The sequence below is a fragment of the Dermacentor albipictus genome, chromosome 2, assembly GCF_038994185.2.
Source record: "Dermacentor albipictus isolate Rhodes 1998 colony chromosome 2, USDA_Dalb.pri_finalv2, whole genome shotgun sequence".
Taxonomy (NCBI): Eukaryota; Metazoa; Arthropoda; class Arachnida; order Ixodida; family Ixodidae; genus Dermacentor; species Dermacentor albipictus.
Window position 1 is genome coordinate 137555696 of NC_091822.1, and position 20293 is coordinate 137575988.

General features: G+C 48.9%; 1 protein-coding gene across 2 annotated transcripts in view; it reads right to left on the reverse strand.

The window, feature by feature from the left end:
- Window positions 1-19848, reverse strand: part of futsch — a 199838-nt gene extending 179990 nt beyond the window's left edge. For both annotated transcript variants that reach the window (XM_065452204.1, XM_065452177.1), the window contains exon 1: window positions 19692-19848. In XM_065452204.1, the coding sequence (XP_065308276.1) occupies window positions 19692-19782 (91 nt within the window). In that variant the 5' untranslated portion in view covers window positions 19783-19848. The remainder of the gene's footprint in view (window positions 1-19691) is intronic.
- Window positions 19849-20293: the final 445 nt, after the last annotated feature.

The window sequence follows — 20293 nt, forward strand, 5'->3', positions numbered from 1 at the left end:
TGAAGGAAACGTTATTAGACAGGAACAAATGAAGCAATGCAATTTTACGCACATGGGGCGCCGCTGCCTCTTCGCCTACCATTGTTTCTGTTTCAAACGAAGTGACGGCGGCAGCGAGAGTTAGTATCGCGCGCATTTGCTCCGGGGCATGCAGTTTGCTTCAAGAAAGTGAACGGTGTGCTTAACATGTCACGCTCGTCAATGTCAAAATAGAAAAGAAGGCTACGTGACCAAGAAAACGAGATTACTTACCTATCTCCAGAAGTGCGGCTGCGACTGCTTCGGGGCGCCTTCTCTCCAACAGGCATCATGGCCTCTGCCGCGCAACTCATCAAAACCGTCAGGCTCGCACATCAGTAGAAGACTAGTTGTTGGGTGAGCCAACCACTTCACCGGATAAACGTCCCACTTATCGTCGTTAAAGCATTCCACTAAAATGTGCGTCATGATGTCCGAAAAGAAAATACTTTCATCAAGAAGCACGAGGCGTGAACTACCGCACAACTGCAACCGAATAACTGAGTCCGAAAGCCGTTCACAGCTTGACATGGTTTCACTATCGTATTCAGTTATAAAAACCTTTCAAACACAAAATAACGGCACTTAAGAACCACTAATTAATTAGCAATAATTTTTTATCAGCTAACCTTCATAAATTATTAAGAACTACCTAATTTATAGCGTAAACAATAAATACTACGACCAAAAATGCGACTACGAAACTAGCGGTAACCATGTGTACTGTTGCAAAAGTGTGCGCAAAACGAAGCTCGGTTGCGCCCGTTTGCGCGCACACATACACACCTGAACGCTACCTTAACGTTTGTCGCGCCACCTGGAAATAGAAATTACTACTAGTTTTGCTATTTTTACAAAAATAAAGCTTCTAAAACAGTTTGTAGCGTTTTTGCAGATGACAAGGTGACAAGTAAAGTACAATAAGAGTCCGTTACCTGTATTTCTTTCATTTCCCTTTGGTGTTCTTAACTGAACATACGAGACCTGCAGGCTTGGGAGAGAACGACCGTTCGGCGAGGCTCAAGTAAATCGCGTGCTGCTTGCAAAGCGAGAAACGGGAGCAGCCGCAGATACAGCGATTAGCTGTGATACTGTTGCGGCTGTTGCTAAATCTGAAGCTCTTTGAAGTCAATGGTTATAGCGGCTGCGCGCTGCGATCTCAAAGCGCGTTCATTCTTTGATCTCTAGTACCACGGACATTGGACAAAAACTATATTTGCTTTACGGACAGAGGGTACGTCGCAGGAAATTCGAAGACCTCACCCGTGTATGTTTGTAGCGTGTGCGCGCTTGCATCCTACGGTTCCCACAGTGCGTCCGATGCTCGAAGGTAGCGTCGTCGCCTCTCGGCACCTGTCTTATCGCCGGCCGCGCTGCCGCCGTGTCTCCACATGCGCGTAGTCACCGTGTTGGCAAGTGAATTTCGCATTCTTCTGCTCCCCAAAACGTGCTCATTTCGGATCGTACCAATGGTTATGTCATCTAGTGTATGTTAAAACGACGATGGCATTTGTACACCGGCGAAGAAATAAATGGTTATGAACTTGGGCGGTCATGAATCTAGTCTAACGTTGCAGTTTTTACGTAGCGAAAATGGCTACGAAAGTGGGGCGGTCCCGGAGATAGGCGCTTCAAAGCGCCAGCTGTAGCGACAGCACCAGGAAGTGGCACGCGGTGCACACGCCAAGCATTTCAGAGCTCACTGGCTTTCGAATGAGAGGAGTATGCGCGCGCTCGTGGCCTATTGGTTAGAGTACCGGGCTCGACGGCCGACGTTCGATTCCACCCCATCGGTCACACATAATTTTCTATTAATGAAAGCGAGGCGAAAGAAGAACCTACCTGCTGCAAAGTGACAGGAATGAGGTTGGAACTCATCGCAAACCATGTTGGAATGTCTTCATATGCGAGTCCTAATTATTGTATACTGGACTCAACTGCTACACAACAAAAGAACAACTAGAAAAATCAACACAAATGACCCAATAAATTGTTTATTGAGAACACTCAACGGTAATATTGTTGTGAAAAAGTTGAGTGAACTCAATTGCTCTTGAAAATTTGTTGAAGTCAGTTGTTTCAACAATTCCCCAATAATATATCAATGGTTAATCAACACTCATTTTTGTACGGGTAGATAAGTAAACTCCAGGTCTCCCGGAGGGTGTAGTCTCCGTGTGTTTCTCGGAGTCTGTGGAAACAAATAAAAGTTCGGAGAGAAGGCCGAGGAGTCGCAACCGCCGTTGTTCAACAAGGGCGGTGCGAAACGCGCTCTCCTCCTCCTCCTCCTCCTCCCGGATAAACAGCGCTTGTCGCAAGGCGTTCACCGACTATACGTGGGCAGCGCAGTTGAGGCGATTGTCACCGTTATTGCCACGCGAAAGAGCGCGCCCATTTTTGTGCCGCTCTTTCCGCAGTACGAGTCCAACGCACTTGACCAGCTCCGGCTTAGTATATGAATACGAGGATTACCTGTGCTCCGCGGCACGCCCCGTAGCGCATTGCTTGCGTGCACTGCTACACGGATGCGCAGGTAAAACAGTGTAGCAAAGAAACAGAAACAATAAAACACAATTTCGCACCATATCTAGGGCCCACAACGGTCGCACGTAAAAAACAACTATATATATATATATATATATATATATATATATATATATATATATATATATATATATATATATATATATATATATATATATATATATATATATATATATATATATCGCTTTGCGACTGCAAGCGTCCTCCGATTAAAAATTGTTTTGTAGTGCAGGCAAGGAGATGGGCTTGGACACTGTTGCTTGCTTCTTTTTTTCTCTTTCTTTTTTATTCTTGCCGCTCCTTATGCGGACAGATGAAGCGAATGTTGGTACGCATTGTATTGCGGCACTGATTCGACTGGAAACACGACCACAATTCCTCTCGGCAAGCAATGCGAAGCCAGTCCGGGGGCTAAGACGCTGCTCTGCGCGGCTATGACGATGCTTGTCGTTGCTTTTGTCCTTTGCTTTGAAACGGAATGCAGCGCACGATGAAATAGTCAACGATGCGTGTGCTACCCAAAAGGGCATAGTCGGTACTCTAACTGCGGCAAGAAACTAGCCCATTGGTGGATTAAGACCGAAAATCCACACGCACGCGCACACACAGGCGCGCACGCACTCTCGCTCTTTCTCCCTCCCTCAACCACTCACACTAGCAAGAAAATCTGAAACGTCCTAGACACAGTAGGGCCACAGGCTGAGGCAGAGCTTCGAGTATTTACTAGCTAGGTGGACGATCGCAAAGTTTCATTTGAAGACCATCTTCCTCTGTTCGCTAAAAGGGAAACACGGCGACGGGATAATGAGAGACGCCGCGAGTGCCGTCTCAGACTCGACGAAAGCTCACGGCCTACAGTCGAGTAACATCCGTGCGGTGTTCCCACCCTTCGCGTCGTAGTACCGGTTGTCGAACGTTCGCAGTGCGAGAATGTCCTCTATTGTAACTTCAGCGGTGAGAACCGCGTGAGGGCGGACCCTTCTCTCCTTAACGGTGCGCCCGTTCTCGCCCCGCCTGTCGCCCTTGGAAGACGAAAGATGAATGCCCGCCGTGCGTCAGCGGCACGCCAGCGCGAGCATTAACACCTCGCAAACAACAGCAACTGGAGGCCGCCGCCGTAGTCGTGTGCGACGTCACGAAGTCGTCACGAGCGGAGAGAGAGAGAGACAGATGGAGGGGAGAGCAAAGGGGAAACGTGCACGGAGTTGACGGCGCCCTAACGACAGCAGTTACAACGACGGCGGGAGGTAACGAAGGCCAGGACCGTTATGCAGCACTGCTGGCGTCCCTCAGCGCCCTTCCCCCTTACCCTTCCCGCAATTTAGGGTGGCCCCCTCTCTCGGCCTTTCTGGTACCGACAAAGCAGCCGCGAGGTGACAGTGCGGACGTAGTCGTGACTAAAGTCGTGAACGCGAATTTGCGCCACTCGTGAGCGTCGGAGGCTTCTTCCGTTATACCGTATTTTCCTAAATTTAAGCCACTAGGAATCTAAGCTGAGCTCCTCTTGTGATGATAATGCGCATATCCACCTCACCCCTTCTGGACGTAAAACAAAAAAAAATGGCGTCAAATTAAAGCTATTTCTTTGCATGCAAGCCTCAGCTGCCACAATCTGATTGTTCGGACAAGTTATGTAAAATATCCGTAAATAAAAAGACAAGGTGGGCCAGCTGCCTACCATTGGGGTGATGTCGAGAAGGTTTTTGTCTTAGTGAACTTTAGCGGCACAGCCTCTCTGATATTGAAGTAACTTGTGAGACGTCAAACGCAGGAGTTCACAATGGTGGTGCAGAAGACGCGATGTGTCGAGTAACGGCGCGAGTGAGCGTCTTGTAAGATTGCGGTAACGGCCAGCAGTCATTTAGAAGCGTAGACTGTTGGGCCGGTTGGTGTATCACGTGTTGTCGCTGAGCGGAAGTGCGGGCGGGGAAAAATGGAGTGGACAGGACAGACGCTCACTTACAATTGAAGTTTAATGAAAGGTTTTCCAGGGAGCGGAGGGCCTGACATGCGCAGTCAGAAGGTTGATACAAAGCTCATGCATAATCACATGCAAAAATTGTAAAGAATGCTAACGCCCAAGAATATAACTAATTTCTAGACGCACGTGGCAGATTAACGCACAGTCTGCCACACGTGTGTCAGTATACCGTCAGTTACCCTGACGGATAAAGAAATTAGTTATCTCCTTGGGCGTTAACATTTTTTTTACAATTTCTGCATGTGATTATGTACGAACTTTGCAACCACCTTCTGAATGCGCATGTGCGGTCCTCCGCTCCCTGGAAAACCTTTCATTAAACTTCAGTTGTAGGTGAGCGCCTGTCGCATCCACTCCGTTTCTTCCCGCCCGTATTTCCGCTCAACGACACTACACCAGCAGTAATTTAACTCGACCACCACGATAGCCACTACGTCTGAGAAGAACTTGAGTGGTTTCTTTCAAATACACGTGCAATACAATAACGTTTCATTATCCCAGGTTTCTTTATTTTTTTTTTTGGTACTGCATCCATTGCATCGAGCCTATGAGTACCGTGCATTTCGCTCATGCGTCAAATAAGTGAATAAGAAACAAATAGATGGGGCCGGAAGGCGGACGTCACATTCGAGAAAGAACGGCGATTCCTTGGACGACGACTGGCGGGGGTGCAACAAGGCCACAACGGAAAGAGGAAGACCGGTGCCCAGATGACGAGCACAAAGGGTGTTTTTCTCGCCGCTTCGGTTCGTTGGCCAGACCGAGCAACAAGAACAAGCAAGGCTGCTCCAGTCCAGTCGCACGGAATTCCGGAGACGATCTGAAAGGGCGCGTGGGCATCACAGACACGCTTGCCGGCCTGCTTCAGCGATCGTTACTTCTTGGTGCGGCCGCCGAGCCGAGGTGTGCCGAAGGAGCCGAGGTGTCTCGTTCGCACGAAGCAACCTTCTTTAACGCGTTAACACCGTAGACAGGAAACTCGCGGCTCTTCGTTGTACGCGACGGCGCTAAACAAAGCTGGCCGATCTGGGAGGCAGTGTTAGCAAAGCAGTAGGCGGGTAATTCTGACACAAATCACGATATGTGCCCTCCCAAGGGCCAATCACGGGTCGATCCCAGTGGTAGTTTAACTAGAGGTGTGGGTGGTTTGACCCTGATAATGATATCAAATTTATTCGCTAAGGTGCGGCGTGGTGATAAGTTCTTTTTTTTTTCATTGGTGTGAAAGATAAACATATGTTGAAACAAGTAAACACTAATGGCTGCTTCTTATGACACAGGAGAAAGGAAGATCAATCTCATAAAGATTAACGAAGACGTAGCAGATGAATACGGTTTAGCGTACAAAACACATTATTAATGTTCCAGAAGAGGAAGTTACTGTAGTTTAATCAAGTAGATCAAAGATTTCCGCGTAGAAATGAAGGAAAGCAAATGCCACAGATTTACAATCTATCACCCTATAGAATGGTATAATTTGAGAAGAGCTCGTCGACATACACTAGTCCAAATGTCTAACTGGGTGTTTGTCTTCCGGTTAACCTCCCCGTTATGTTAACCTCCCCGTCTTGTTAACCTCCTCGTCTTTCGGTTAACCTCCCAGTCCAACGAAGGGCGCAAGCCTCTGGGCAATTGAGAGCAATTTTGAAGACAGGTAAGATGGAGAAAGGGAGAAGGTGTATGGACTGCCTAGAAAGCATTATGGTGTCTCTAATGCAATGTCTGCTCTGCTGACTGTACTGCCCATATTCTTGGGAATAGCCTTGACACGAAGGCTGGAGAATCATTACTTAAGCATCAATGTTCAGGTTTGTTGCACTCGGCGGTACCGAAATATACTCATTAAAAAAATAAATAAGTAGTGATATTGTTGAGCACAACTCCTTGACGAAATTAAAACGAAAGAATAAAAAGTGAAAGAAACGAAAGAACACAAAAGAATGGCACCTCGTGGTATAAACGACGAGGCCCATCTTGATTGACCGACACAGCAATTCCTTGATCGACACTTACATGTAGGTGACGTCAACAATAAAGGCTGGAACAAAAATAAATATAATCGATCAAAGTATAAAAAAACAGGAAATGGTGACCGCCTAAAACGCCACATAAGAGCATACAATAAAAAAATGTATAAATGTATAAACGAACTCGTATAACAGGCCCTAAAATGAGGGACGCCAACTGGTCAAAGACTCAATGGTGAAGCAATACACGGGTAATTGCAGATTGTTGAGAGCGGTCTTCGTCCTGCACGCGCTTCTGGAAGTGTGATGTTGATGACGATGATCACGCTTGAATCGTGAACGATCAAAGTTACGGCCACAGTGGTTGCGGCTTAGCTCCCTAATGGCTTGGCCCAGTTCCATCCTAGTGAAAGTTTCAGTCACCCAACCGCAGATTGCGGGACGCGGGGCCACTATTTCACAACCAGGCTGGTAATGACAGTTCTCCAGGTACAATGCCTTTGCTACTGATCATCCCGTTGCATAAGAAAGAGCAAGACGTTAGAAGAAACGTTCGCTAAAGAGAAGCGACCGGGAGAGATTTGTCAAATGACACAAAAATAGACGCTGAAATTCGCGAATTGCATGCAAAGATGGTTGGATGTCGCAAGCTGGCGAACACGTGTCCGCGGACCGCGAAAGAATCGTGCGCCAAATACGCGTGTCGGGCGTCTTACGCGAATCTTGAATTGCAACGAGAAACGGACGAATAGTCGCGCTCCTTTTCATCGGAAATTCTAATGGCCGAAAATACTTTTGAAATTCTAAATGAGATCCCGCCACGCTTTTCTTGGAACTTGCGCTCGGTATTCGAATGCCTCCTTTCTTTCGTCGCCGCTAAGATCTTGCATGCACGAAGGCGATTCCCGATGTTCAGTGACGCAGCAGAATCGGCGGAAGAATGCAAACTGCTGAGACGAAGGGAAATGACCGGCATGGGTTATCTCCATACTTCTCAGAAACGAAACGGCAAGCTAGTATACGCACACTTGCGGTTCGTAAGAGGAACGACGAGAATATAGGTGGCGCTGAAAGCCTTGATTTAACGTTACAGTAACTCGGATAGTAGGCAGTAGTAGACTCATGTCAATGAGCAGACTCTTTGCGGTACATTGTCTTCGTCTGCTTTAGCGACGCGCAACCACAGCTAGCGTATATACATGCGAAGTGGCGGTGCACGGCCATTACAATTCCCGGAGGCCTGCATAACTCTACTTTCGTCCGCAACCAACGAAAACCCGAACCTCGGTATACGTCCTCTACAAAACACTTTCAAGGCATCTTGCAGGTATTGCGCAAATAATGTCCGCTTGCACTGATCGGGGTATTGGTAACTTTATACGTACTTTTAAGATGCGGCAGCCAGAAGAGTATAGAGAAGAAAGGGCTCGCCACTCGGTTTGTCTATCAATGAAAGTGCGAGCAGCTTTCAGCATGCATTCGAAAGAGAGAGAGAGAAAGCAAGGACAGGAAAGGCAGGGAGGTAAACCAGCAGAGCACCCGGTTTGCTACCCGTTTGCATAAATCCGAAATAATTTCTGCAAAACGGTGCAAGTTGTCATGCCAGTATACGCATCCGCCGTAAACCAAGTCCAGAGGCTCATTGCGTTTAATAGTTACCCGCGTCTAGCTAAAGATGCCCAGTGTGTGCCACTTCAAGTTTCTGTCAGAGTGTTCCGCTCCAACCCCATTGTTTAGTTCTTTCCAGCCAGCCACGTTAAGCAAACGTTCTATTCCGTGTCAGCTCGGCCGTGCGCCCCCAGCAGCATCCCCGTAAACGTAATTCCAAAACTATCCGCAGAGCGAAGGCCCTTGTTTTGGACATCCTGCTAGTACTATTACGCGTCAAACCCACCTGCAGATTTCCTCATCTCGACAGTATACATGTAAATGTACAGTCGCGGACAGAATAAAATGGACCACGGGATTTCCGAAAACATTCAATTCCCGAGCAGCCTGTAACAGTAACCAGTAAAACTGCCCACGACAATGTTGTTAGCATATTCTAGTCGAGGTCCAAAATGCAAATACCAGATTGCGTTGTGAGGTTGCGGAGATATTCAGCTTTTTCTTAGATTTCATGGTCCGTAATATTCTGTCCGCGACTGTACATCTACGACATTACAGATGAGAATACACATGGGCCGGCACCGGCTGCACCCAGCTGGAACGCCACAACACCGCAGATGTTCCGCACCTGTCCCACTCCAGGTACCTCAGGAATGCAAAAGTAATCTGACATTTGTGCTAGAGGGCCCATCACGAGCTGTTATTATTCTTCCACCGTTCTAAAGCTATAGGAAATTGCGCACTACATTAATGGTGCCCATGCCATCGTCGTCATTATCATCATCATTACCACTGTCGTAGTTGTCACGGTCACCATAAGACAAGAAGTTCGCGGCTGACGAGAAACAAGAAAAGCATGAAATGTAGTTAGTTTTCTAGATATATCATCATTGATGAGCTTTCAGTAGAATCGACTGCCAATTGAGACGACTTTGTCGCGCCTTTTAAGCAACAACTGACAAGAGAGCAAACGGAAGTCGCTGCGTCTGCCTAGCTGCCCCACAAGTGTTGCTTCCGAGTTAAAGAGCAGCACGACGCGCTTGTCGATGGAACAGCAGGGAAGAAAAAGACAAATATGGCCGCGGGGACAAAATCGCCATCGTTATCTGCATCCAGAAAAAAGAAATAACCAACCGAAACTAAACAAGGAAAGGAATGCGGGGAAAAACACAGAAACGACCGGAACCGTGGAAAGAAGAGAGCGCCGCATTCAAAGCCAAATGATAAGCAGAGGCAAACGCGAACGAGTATCGACAATGCCGAGCGTATAACCTATCTAGCTCACTGCTTGCCGACGCTAGACCGCAAGGTTGTCGGCGGCATACCGGCGGCCGAGCACACGCACCCATCCACATTTCCGCACGCACTCACGTTAAATACGTGCGCGCACCCACGGGCAGCCATCCCGCGTATACCCCGCTGCGCTGAACCAGCAGTGCTGCCGTTAACCCGCGCAATAACGGCGTTCCCCACGGGAGAGGGCACAGTGCGTTGCAGCTTCTCAAGAGAGGGGACAGCTGACGCGACGCACCGCTGCTCGCGCTCCATTGAACCGGCGCCGTCTCTGCCGTTGTTGCGATGCCGGGGCACGGCACGACTCGTCGTCCAAGTGGAGTGACCCGTATTCCGTTGGGGCGCCTACACCATCCACTTTTTTTTCTTTCTCTGTTCTATACGTTCCGCTGCTTTAAGGGCAAGCTATACCGGCGATGAAAGGAGCCCACGTAGCTAGCCAGGCTACCGCAATACCTGTGCGCGCGTTACGCGGAGGGGCACTTTTTATTGTTCGCTCCAGGGGTATAGGAACACGTAGACCTGCGAGGGCGATGGAGAAACTGCGCGTCTGCGCAGGATTAACGTGTCAGCGGGTCCTGACGGCGACGACGCGACGAAGCGGGAGAAAGTGTGCGCACGCCTTTAAAATGGAGGTTGCGCAAGAGCGCTAACGCTGAGTGGTCGGCGACGTGTGTCGCAGACTTTGTGCTCTTAAAACCACCTTCTCAGGGTCCTTCCCGTCGAAGGAAAATAAAGGGAATAAGAAGAAGGAGTGAATAATTTAGCCGACTCCGGGTGGGAAAACTGAAGGCGTACGGAACCCGCGTCGAGTCACGAAGGAACAACGGCAAAAAAGAAACATGTAAGCGCTGCTCTTAGTCGTGACGGTTGCATTATAAGTGAAGTAGCAAGGCAGGTTGAAGATAGAGCACTTTATCTTGCGCAATGAGTGCCTAGTTATACAAGGGTTTCTAAGTTACTTCGGTAAGAACGAAGCACTGGAATTATTCGCGAACTTGCAAGATCACAGCGCTAATCTTTCTCGTTTGAACTTATTTATAGAATCTTGCAAGACTGTCCGTCAAAGAAAAGACCGACATTATTTTGGAAACTGCAGCACTCAAAATTATTTTTCATCAACCTTAATATGCATCAAACAACGTACACTTGCCGCTACTGTATGCATATGTTAGTGTTTCCTTTTGTTTTTCGTTAATAACTCCTGCAATTTGGCATTCAGCTGCTTCGAACACTTTCTTCTGTCGCATCAAGGGGATGTGCACAACAGTTCTATCCTTTCTTATTATCGTAATGTAGAAAGGCGGGGCTTGAAATACGGCGCTGCTACTGCTTGTTTGATGAAAATAGGGTTTACAAGCAGCTCTAATGCGGTGCACTCTCACACGTACTACTTTGTGTAGAAGAACGAGCTTGTTGCAGTGAGCGCACGCACAACAGCGTTACAAATGAACACTCGAAAAGGTAAATCTCAAAGCTCTCCTTTCCATCCTTTCCGTTACACTGCGATCACTGCGATCATAGAACCGTACAGCAGCTGTCTCTTTCTAATATACTGCCCCCCCCCCTCCCCCTCCCGTCCTGCCGCTTAGGGATCATCGTCTCCAACAGTTACAAATACAACATATTTGTCGTCTAGACGATCTAAGTCTTTGTAACGGCGAACACGTCCGAACACGTCCGAACACTTTCGCTCACGATGCGCGACAATACAACACCAGGGTTACAGCAAAGTCAGTAAAATAGGCGGTTGGCGATGGCGAGAAGAATGGCCGCTCCTTACGCGCGTATTTGCCGCGTCATCTGCCGTCTCACGCTATAGTGGCACAGTGGCCGGTGCGCCAGACAAAGCGCGACACCGCAATAAAGGGATGAGATCACGAAGCAGCCGTCGGGCATCTAATATATACGTCGGAGAAAGTCACTCGAACTCGGCGTACAATGGTGCCGGAAGGCTTCCGATATCGGCGAAGGAACTCTACGAAAAAGGGAACGACTCTTTTCTTCCTTCGCCTTTCTCCGCCATGCCGGTCTGGAAAGAAACCACGCGCGGAACAGAGCATTGCCTCCGGACACCAGAGTCAAAACGCGTCCACGCACAGGCAGCTTCGAAGCTATAATACCCGTGCTTTGTCACAGGCTGTCATCGATACTCGTGAGAGTTCCGGCAGCGACGCATGCGCGCCGAAGCGCCCAGAGCAAGCAGAACGTCCAGAAAGCAAAACGAATGAAGAGAAAAGGGGTGAGGAACGATAAATGGATACGCACCTCAAAATCCGACGACACCTACCCCGCTCCGCCCCGTCATCACTCCTAATCGGCGCCGGTCTGGCGTGTAGTGAACCGGGCGGCATAACTGACATTAATTACTAGTAGTAATACGCGAACCACCGCCAAAGCCCCATTTCCCTTCACCTCCTCGCCTGTCTCAACGCGGAATCAGTGGTAGAGAGAGAGGGGGATTGGGGGGGGGGGGGGGGGCGAACGACTCTGGGACAGCGTCAGGTCGACCGACGCGAGTCTTCGCCGGTGCCCGTGTGTTTGTGTGCGTGAGTGGGCGGGTGTGCTCGTGCGTATTTTTATGCGTAGCGCTCTACGAGGACGAAGCTTTTGGCAGATGGCAGACGTATCGATTGCCCGCTGCGCCGGGGCAGGGCCACAGCTACGGGAGAGACTGCCACTACTACGGCGGCCCGCCGGACGCCGGGAGACCCAGACAGGCGCGGTGGCGCCGGACAGAATGACGGCCCGAGTAGTTCCACGCTAAGAACGCCCTGCCGAAAAAAGATAGGAAAAAAAAAAAGAAAAAGAAAGCAAGGACTGGCGAAAAGAAACAGCGGATATGGAAAACACAGACGGGCGTGGACGGAGAGAATGAACGAAGAAAATATAAGGAGAGAGCGAAAGACGAGAGAAAAAAAAAAAGAAGGAATAAGTGAAACCAAGCCTGGGTCACTAACCGCCGGCACGCACCGGGCCGTTATGGTCAGGAAGGAAGCGGGCGAGTTGCCAGAAGTACTCGCCCGAAATGCGCGGTAGTAGTTTGGTTTAGTTAGCGAGAGTGGTGGGCGCAGCCATTTACGCGTCGCAATTATGGACAAAGTGCTCTCAGACTTGCGATCATAATGTTTTGACAGCGCATCAAGGCCGGTAATGTCAGTGAGCATGGTTACGTAATCCGCGCATGTGCGTAGCGCACGACGAGATTCAATGCATGTAGAAGACTTGCAACTTTTTTGCAGACGGCGAGCTTTCGACAATGAACGTATTGAGGACGCATTGCTCATGGGAATGGAGTGCGAATATCGCGTTGCTGTGGCTCTCGTTCCACGTACAAACAGCACACCGTTCACTGGAACAGGTTGTAGCAAGCCCCGATCTAGGAGTTTTGCACATTTCCGTGTTTTCTATATGGAAACGAAAAGAACTAGTTTTTCCTTTTCGGCACTGGCGCTATTACGAATGATCAGAGGGATAACGTAAGAAGAGCTGCGATTCACAAAGTACGTTGTTCCAAATAAACTGTCATTTAAAAAAGTACCGATTCTTGAGTATTCTTGAGCAAGGAAAGCAGACTCGGCAATCAACAAGGATTGTAAAATGTACACATTTCGGTTATTTTTCAATTCAGAACAAACACACTAACATGGTTTTAGGAAGACGTACACAGGCCATGCCCATTGCGGTGCGAATGAGCCGTCGCTGCGGTTCGTGGTGCCATACGTTACAAGGGGTGCGGCCAAGCGCGCTAAGCCCCACGGTGTTGCCGAGACCAGACGAGAAGACACGCAAGTTCCGCCGCAGACGGAGAAACAGGCGGCGAGGGTTAGCGGGGCCAGACGTAAGCTGGAGAGACAGACGGAAAGAAAAGAAACGGCAGACGGCGACGTCACGCCCCGCGGAATGTTGGCGGCGGAAGCTGAAGACCCATCCACGAACCTCGTTACTCAACACGCGGTCTGGGCCCCCCTTCCCTGAGCGAGCTTCTGTTTTCTTTTTTTATGTCAAGTAGCAGCAGACCGACGAATTTCGACAGAAGTTGAGGGGAGAAGGGGTGCGAGGAGGGTAAGGGTCCAGGTCCTAGTTCAGCATAGTTTGGGCGTGTCCTCTGGGATGTCGTCAGCACTGTTCTTCCGCATTGCGGTTAGCGGGAAATGGCGAACAAGAGAGTGCGAAAAAAAAAATCGCGAACAAGATGGAGAAAAAAAGCGAGCAGGCTTGTAAGCCGGTGAACTCGAATGTTCAGAGGTTACAGAGCAGGGACAACGTAAATGATTGCTGTTTCTCACTGACTCAGGCCTTCATCAACTAAGTGCATTCGCGTTGCTTGTGATTTTTGATCTAAAGCCAAATACTTGCACGACTGATTGCGACATGGGGGCTCGACGGCACAGAACAACCCCTGAGCTGTGAGAAGCGTCGAAAATGTTTTGACTTTCTGGAGATATTCACCGTGCGTATAAATCGAAGCGTACGCCTGTTCCTGCCATCCGCTGTCATCCGAATACGGTGGCCCGCTGCCGTGACTCGTGTCCGCCATCTTGCGCGCAGCAGCGCAATGAGATTGAGTTTCACTTATCATTTTGGAGTTGTTACACTTATAACGCTAAACGATAAATGAAGATGAATGCAACAGACGGCTAACGAGACACGTCGACATCGACGAACAATCCTCCGAGAGCAGGAAATGGGAACGGTAGGAACTACACACTTTTCGCGGAAGCTTGGGGGGGTCGTTCTTGCAAATCGTGCCTTTGAAGCGGCGGCTTCGTGCTGACTTGCCGCAGCTGTGCATTTCAAAAGATGAGCTCAATGTCCTTCTACGCGTTCAGAAGAGGAATTCGCGAGAGTAAGGACTTCTCAAGTGCGGTGAACCGATTATACAAACGCGCTGTTTTAAAAATCTTAGCGCCGTCTGGCGTCGGCCCTTCTTGAAGTTTCACAGCTAGTTTTGAAGAATCCTCCTCACAGAACTCTAATTCAAGGTATCACTCGCTTTATCGTAGGAACGACCGGATTTTTTCATTTCTATTTAAAGAAAAATAAAAGAGATCGATTTAGTCACCCTGTAATGGTGACGGCTAATCCTTTTCACGTAATATTATGAATAGCGAGACAAATATTTTAAAATAAGGACAATATCACCGATTCGGAGAGTACACAGCGGAGTTAGATAAGAGAGTACATTAAGCCTAGGTGTAGGACCCAGACACACCGGGACATAAAATAGAACCAAAGGCGAGGACAGACTGCTCTACAGACTATACGGAGTCCCGATGCATGCGTGTAAAAGCAGTTACAGCACAACGTCGTACTATGGCTGCGCGATATATAATAAACGTTCGAGATCACATAAAATCCTTCTGTCGACAGTTCTCGCGCGCTAATACATCGTTGATACGGAGTGGATTTATCTGAGGTACGTAAACTTGTACATCCCGAGCGAGATATGCTGCGATTCGGAGCAGATCGGGCAGTCTCAATTCTAGGAGCCGTCGAATTGCCTCGCCGCACGCTTAGACATCTATTGTTCGTCTGCGCAATACACGCATGTTCTGGGCTCTTGTTTTCGATATTATCGCTATCTTCTATGATGTGTCGCACAATGCAGATAGCGTTACATATTGAGCTTGGAGTAACAAACCTCTTGCGTGTCTCGGACACCTCGGCGCTGCTGTTTCTCGGGTGACGAGCACTTGCATAAAATTTGAAGACCGTAATTTGTTTTCATACCGAGCGCGTTCTTCGTCGATGAAAGTACACCGGCGTAATTTGTTTCAATATCCGCAAACTCAGGCGCGCGGCCTACTGTCGGGGTCGTGCGCAAACGATATGAAATGAGCTGTTTACTGAAGAAAAAATAATAAATAAATCAAACACGGCAGGCCATTTAATCTATCGCGCGACAGGATCGAACAGCTATTATTAAAATCCGTTCATTCTTGAAGATGCAAACGGCCTGCGTTGGGGTCGTGCGCAAACGATAGGAAATGAGCTGTTTATTGGAGAAAAAATAATAAATAAATTAAACACAGCAGGCAATTTAATCTATCGCGCGACAGGAACGAATAGCTATTATTCAAAGCAGTTCGTTCTCGAAGATGCAAACGGCTTGCGCATTTCAGGTGCAAAAATAAAATAATTTAAGGAATGCGACGCACACTGGGGTGAATGATCGGCGCGCCGCATCTCTTTTATTTTCCAGCCGCAGAAGCGCTTTTATGTTCGCCGCCTTCAAAGCGCCTCCCGTACTCTGTGTATATGACAACTACAATCGATAGCAGTGAGAATCGCTCGCGCATATTGTTGTGTACAACCGAATTCCGCGTCCATACAGGAGTCGCCTTGGAGCAATGCCCTGGATTTTACTATCGCAAATCATCGTAATACTGTGCAAAGTACCGCGGAGTTCACTGACCTTGATATCCAGAGCGCGGAATAACTAAATTTCGGCAGTCGCAAATTAGAGACAGATCGCCTAAAAGCACTACTACTACTACTACTACTACTACTACTACTACTACTACTACTACTACTACTACTACTACTACTACTACTACTACTGCTGCTACTACTAAAATAATTATAGTATTATTATTAATAATAAAAGTAACATTGCAAAGACAACCTGTTCTTCGAAATATTGAAATTCTGGTATGCTAAAACATTAGTTCATATTACAAATAAGATATCATATTTTATAGAGTTACAGAAACGAAAACGACAGCCACGTTGCAGGCGAGTTTCATTTAGCTCTTACGGGAGATGGAACTTCGCGTAACCGCACGGTCCATACATCATTGGCGTACGGTATCAGACATACAAAGCAAACTGACCGACTGACAGAAACACTGACAGCCGCCCACCGCACCTAATCGAAACGTAGCGGTACGTTGTGGCACTAACGTGGAAAAAAAAAAAAAATGAACTGCCGCTGTCGCATTTGGCTCTAATTCGTCCTCATGCGTTGCTTTGCGAGCCGATGAAATGAGAACAAATGAGGATCAAGGGAGACAGCGTCAGTAACGACAGCTCGGGCAGATCTGTTTGTCTCTCTCTAATTTGTCCCGTTCAAGGCCGCTTACACTTTCGAACCAACTCGACCTCACGAGCAGGCCTAAAATAACGGCGAGAGACCGGAAACAGACTCGCACGAGCCACACTTTCGCCGTCGGCACGTTGACCTTAACGGTGCTCTTTAGCGAGTTACGATAACGGAACTCCCCCCTCCCCCCCCCCCCACGCACACACACATCTCCCCCCTCCCTTCTCCATCCCCTGCCTTTTCGTGGCCGAGGCGGACGCATCATTCAAGCGACAAGCGACGTACGACGCCCACTCCGACAGCGCCGCAACACGCCATTCGCGCGTAGAACGTCGTAGCGTGTGCTTCAGTGCCGCTTTAACGCTCCAGTCGACACAAGGGTATGAAAAGAAGAAAAAAAAAAGACCAGTCGAGCAGCGAAAAGAAAGAGAGAAACAACGGGACGCACGCACGAACATTAGGTGTAGAGGAAGCAATAGAGCGTGCACGCATCAGGGAGCAAGCCGCGTATAACGGATAGGCCGAGAGGGGGAAAAAATAAATAACAGTAAAGGCGAAGTGACACGCGATGAACGGGCAGAGAGCAAGCTGGAAATAAGAGAAAAATAAAGAGAGAAAGAGATGATGAAGGAGAGGATGGATGAAGAGAAGGAAGTGAAAGAGAGAGCGAGAAGGCGTCGCGCCGTTGGAAGGGTTTCGGGAAAGAGAACGAACGAGTGGCGGTTCCGAGTCACGCACGGCTATCCCGGAGTGAGCGCTTCGCCGCGCGACGCGCTTGCATTGCAGAGAAGAGAGCTTTGGGTCTCCGGTGGAGACGAGTGAATGGGATGTGGGAGGGGGAGGGGAAACAATAATAAGAAAAAAAGTAGAAGAATCGAAGGGAGTGGTCGCGCCAGCATCCAGCGTCGCCGGTGGCGCTCTGCGACGGCAAGGCGAGGATTACGGTGCACATGCCGAACGAAGCGGTCCGGTTTGGGTGTGTGCGCGCCGAGCTATTCGCCGTCGTGTAGATGCGACGAATCAGGCGCATACGCGAACGTGCCTTGTGTTCCTTATGTTTGATTGAATACTTGATTGAATTCTTGATTGATCCCTTCATTTCAAGGTGAACAGTTTGCTTCAGCGCGCAGGATGCCACAGTCTTCGTGTTAAGGCGGTGGCATTGTTAAGGTGTGAAGGCCGATAGGAAAACAAACAACTGGAACGATGCACTCAGTGTACAACGAGCGTGTTAGATTATCTCCATTGCGCGCCGTTGTGTGAAGACATTTAAGGTTTTTAGACTTCAAGATGTCGACATCCATCGAGTTAAACCGCAATGGTCAATGCACGTGACTACTTGACGAGGCCGCTTATTTCATTCCATTCATAAATAAGACTTGTTTCTGTCTATGGCCGCTGCCATATTGAAATCATTGGGCTCTTCATTTTAGCGCTGGTCACTGTTACGCTTCCTACGGATTAAATTGACGCTCTAGTGCATCATGAAGTCAGCACGCGATCATGCAAGTTGGCCCTGAGAATTTTCGTCAGCCAATTGTAGCAGGAAACCACGGCATCAGTAGAACGAGATATAGGCACTTAGCGGCTCTAACTACAACCAGGGATGCCCGGGGATAGAAAGAGGAAGATACAGAGATATCGAGCAACTCTTTTGTCCACTACAGCGATATCAGAGCGCATTTAGAGGCTGATTTTAGGGATTTGTTGAAAATAGGTTAAAATAAGAGGAATTACAAGCGGATCACAATAGCTAAACCACACACCAGCGATTTTAGCTAGATCATATCACGGTGTATTTTCAGACGGAAACGTCTGGTCGTTCACGTTAAAAATTAACATATGAAAAAACAGGACATAATGTGACTTTTATGCATCAAGGATTAGTCGAAACTAGCAACAACACAAAGAAAAGCGCGGGTAGATTGGAGACGAAAGTCGATATATGCACGAAACGTTGCGTAAGAAATCTCATTTGGGATCAGGCTAAGTCCAATGCTGTCTAGTCTGTAAGCCTCTCGCAACAGCGCAAAGAGAAGTCTATGCATGAAACAATCTAGGCTAAAAAATAAAAGAAGAAAGAAAGAAAAGGACAACGGACATTGCATCATCGGTTCCAGACTCATTAGAAACCACGTAAGTTGCGAAGACGTAGATTCAAAATTTTACAAGCAGGAATCCTTGGTGGTTTCAGAAGTCCACACCCTTTCGCCGGCTTTGATGCGGCACGGATAAAAATAAAAAAGGAAAAAATGCACCACCATGACACACACAAAGGTCGGTTAGGCCTGGTTAACGTCAATAACGGAAGCCGCGGTAAGGACGCCGGCGTCAGGTCGCCACGGCGGAACCCGAAAAAACGCCCCGTATCGACGAAATTCCAGAGACCCAGAAATTGGCCGTTCATTACGCGAGCTCTCAGGTCAATACTTCAGAGGGCACCTTGTTTGCATCGGCGGTAAAAGAGTGAAAAGAAGAATCACGTTCGCTTTGAAGCTCTACATACCAGCTGTCAATGATGAACAGTCTTGTACGAACAAACACGTACAAAAGAAAGAAGGAAAAAAGAAGAGAAATAATGAATGAAGGCGTAGGCCGGCAGTTTGGTAACTATAGGTTCGAAACACGTCGACGCACTGGCTTTTGCGACGGCTTGTCGACCTGCTTGTTACTTCCCGGCACCGTGAGAAAGAACGCGTGTTTTCGACTCGCACACAATTGACTGGAACCCGTTTGTCGGCCGGCATTCCGCTCATTCAGTCAGTTTCCCGAGGAGAAACAAGTTCATAAGCACAAAATCAAGCAAGAAGGGACAGTTTCCTTTGAAACGTTATGTAGGTGAGAGGCTGAAGTTATACGAGATAATTCTAACATGGTTTTACGTAAACCTTTCTTTCCGATCCCTTCAGTTTTGAGGCAACAGGACGAAGAATGACTGCGTACGTCGGATGCACCATCTCACTCGTGCAGTGAGGGTCCCTTCAGCAGCAAACGGAGCACGCACAAATTTAGTTTAGCGCTTGGTTAATCGCTAAGCAGACGACATGATTCGATTGGCGTCTGCTACCACTGTACGGCGGAGCTCTCGCGCGGAGAGGAAATGAGAGAAGATGCTGCGACTTCGGCCGACGGGAGAGCCGGCATCGGCGGAGAGCGGGGGGGGGGGATAAATATCGACATCTCCGGCTGCGGTAAGGGAGAAAACAAACACACGGCCCGGCTGCACGCGCCTCACCTTTGGCGACGCGCTGCAGGATAGCCTCCTTGTGCTCGGGCGTCCAGGGCGGGTTCAGGACGAGCAGGAGGTAACCGCCGCCGCCGCCCATGTTGGCCGCGCGCAGTCGTCGCCGGCGGGGGAGCGACGGTGTCAACTCGGCGGCCGAACGGCTAATGGCGGCCGCCTCGGCTCTGCAGTGGCGGGGCTGGAGCCACGTGACCCGTCACGTGAGGCTCCGCGGCGCCTCGCGAACTCGTTGCCGTGGAGACGGACCGGTGCCGCCATGACGCCGTCGCGCAACGCCGCCCGGCGCTGACGCCGGCGCCGGCTTCGCCTGACACGCGTGCGCGTCTCCCCGGCATCCGGTAAATTTAGCAGCGCCGGCAACGCTGTTGCTCTTGGCTTGCAACGTGGCGTGGTGGGAAGATTTTTCTCGCAGTTCGGGGGAAAAAAAAGAAAGTCCGGCAGACGAAAGAAGGAAGACTAGAGAATAATCGGGCGCAATCGATGGAGTGAGGGAAGGAACTCAACAACGCGGGTGTATGTGAGAGCACGAGGAAAAGCGGAAGACAAGCACGCGCCGAGAAGAGAGAAGTTAATTAACGCGCCATGAGGACGGG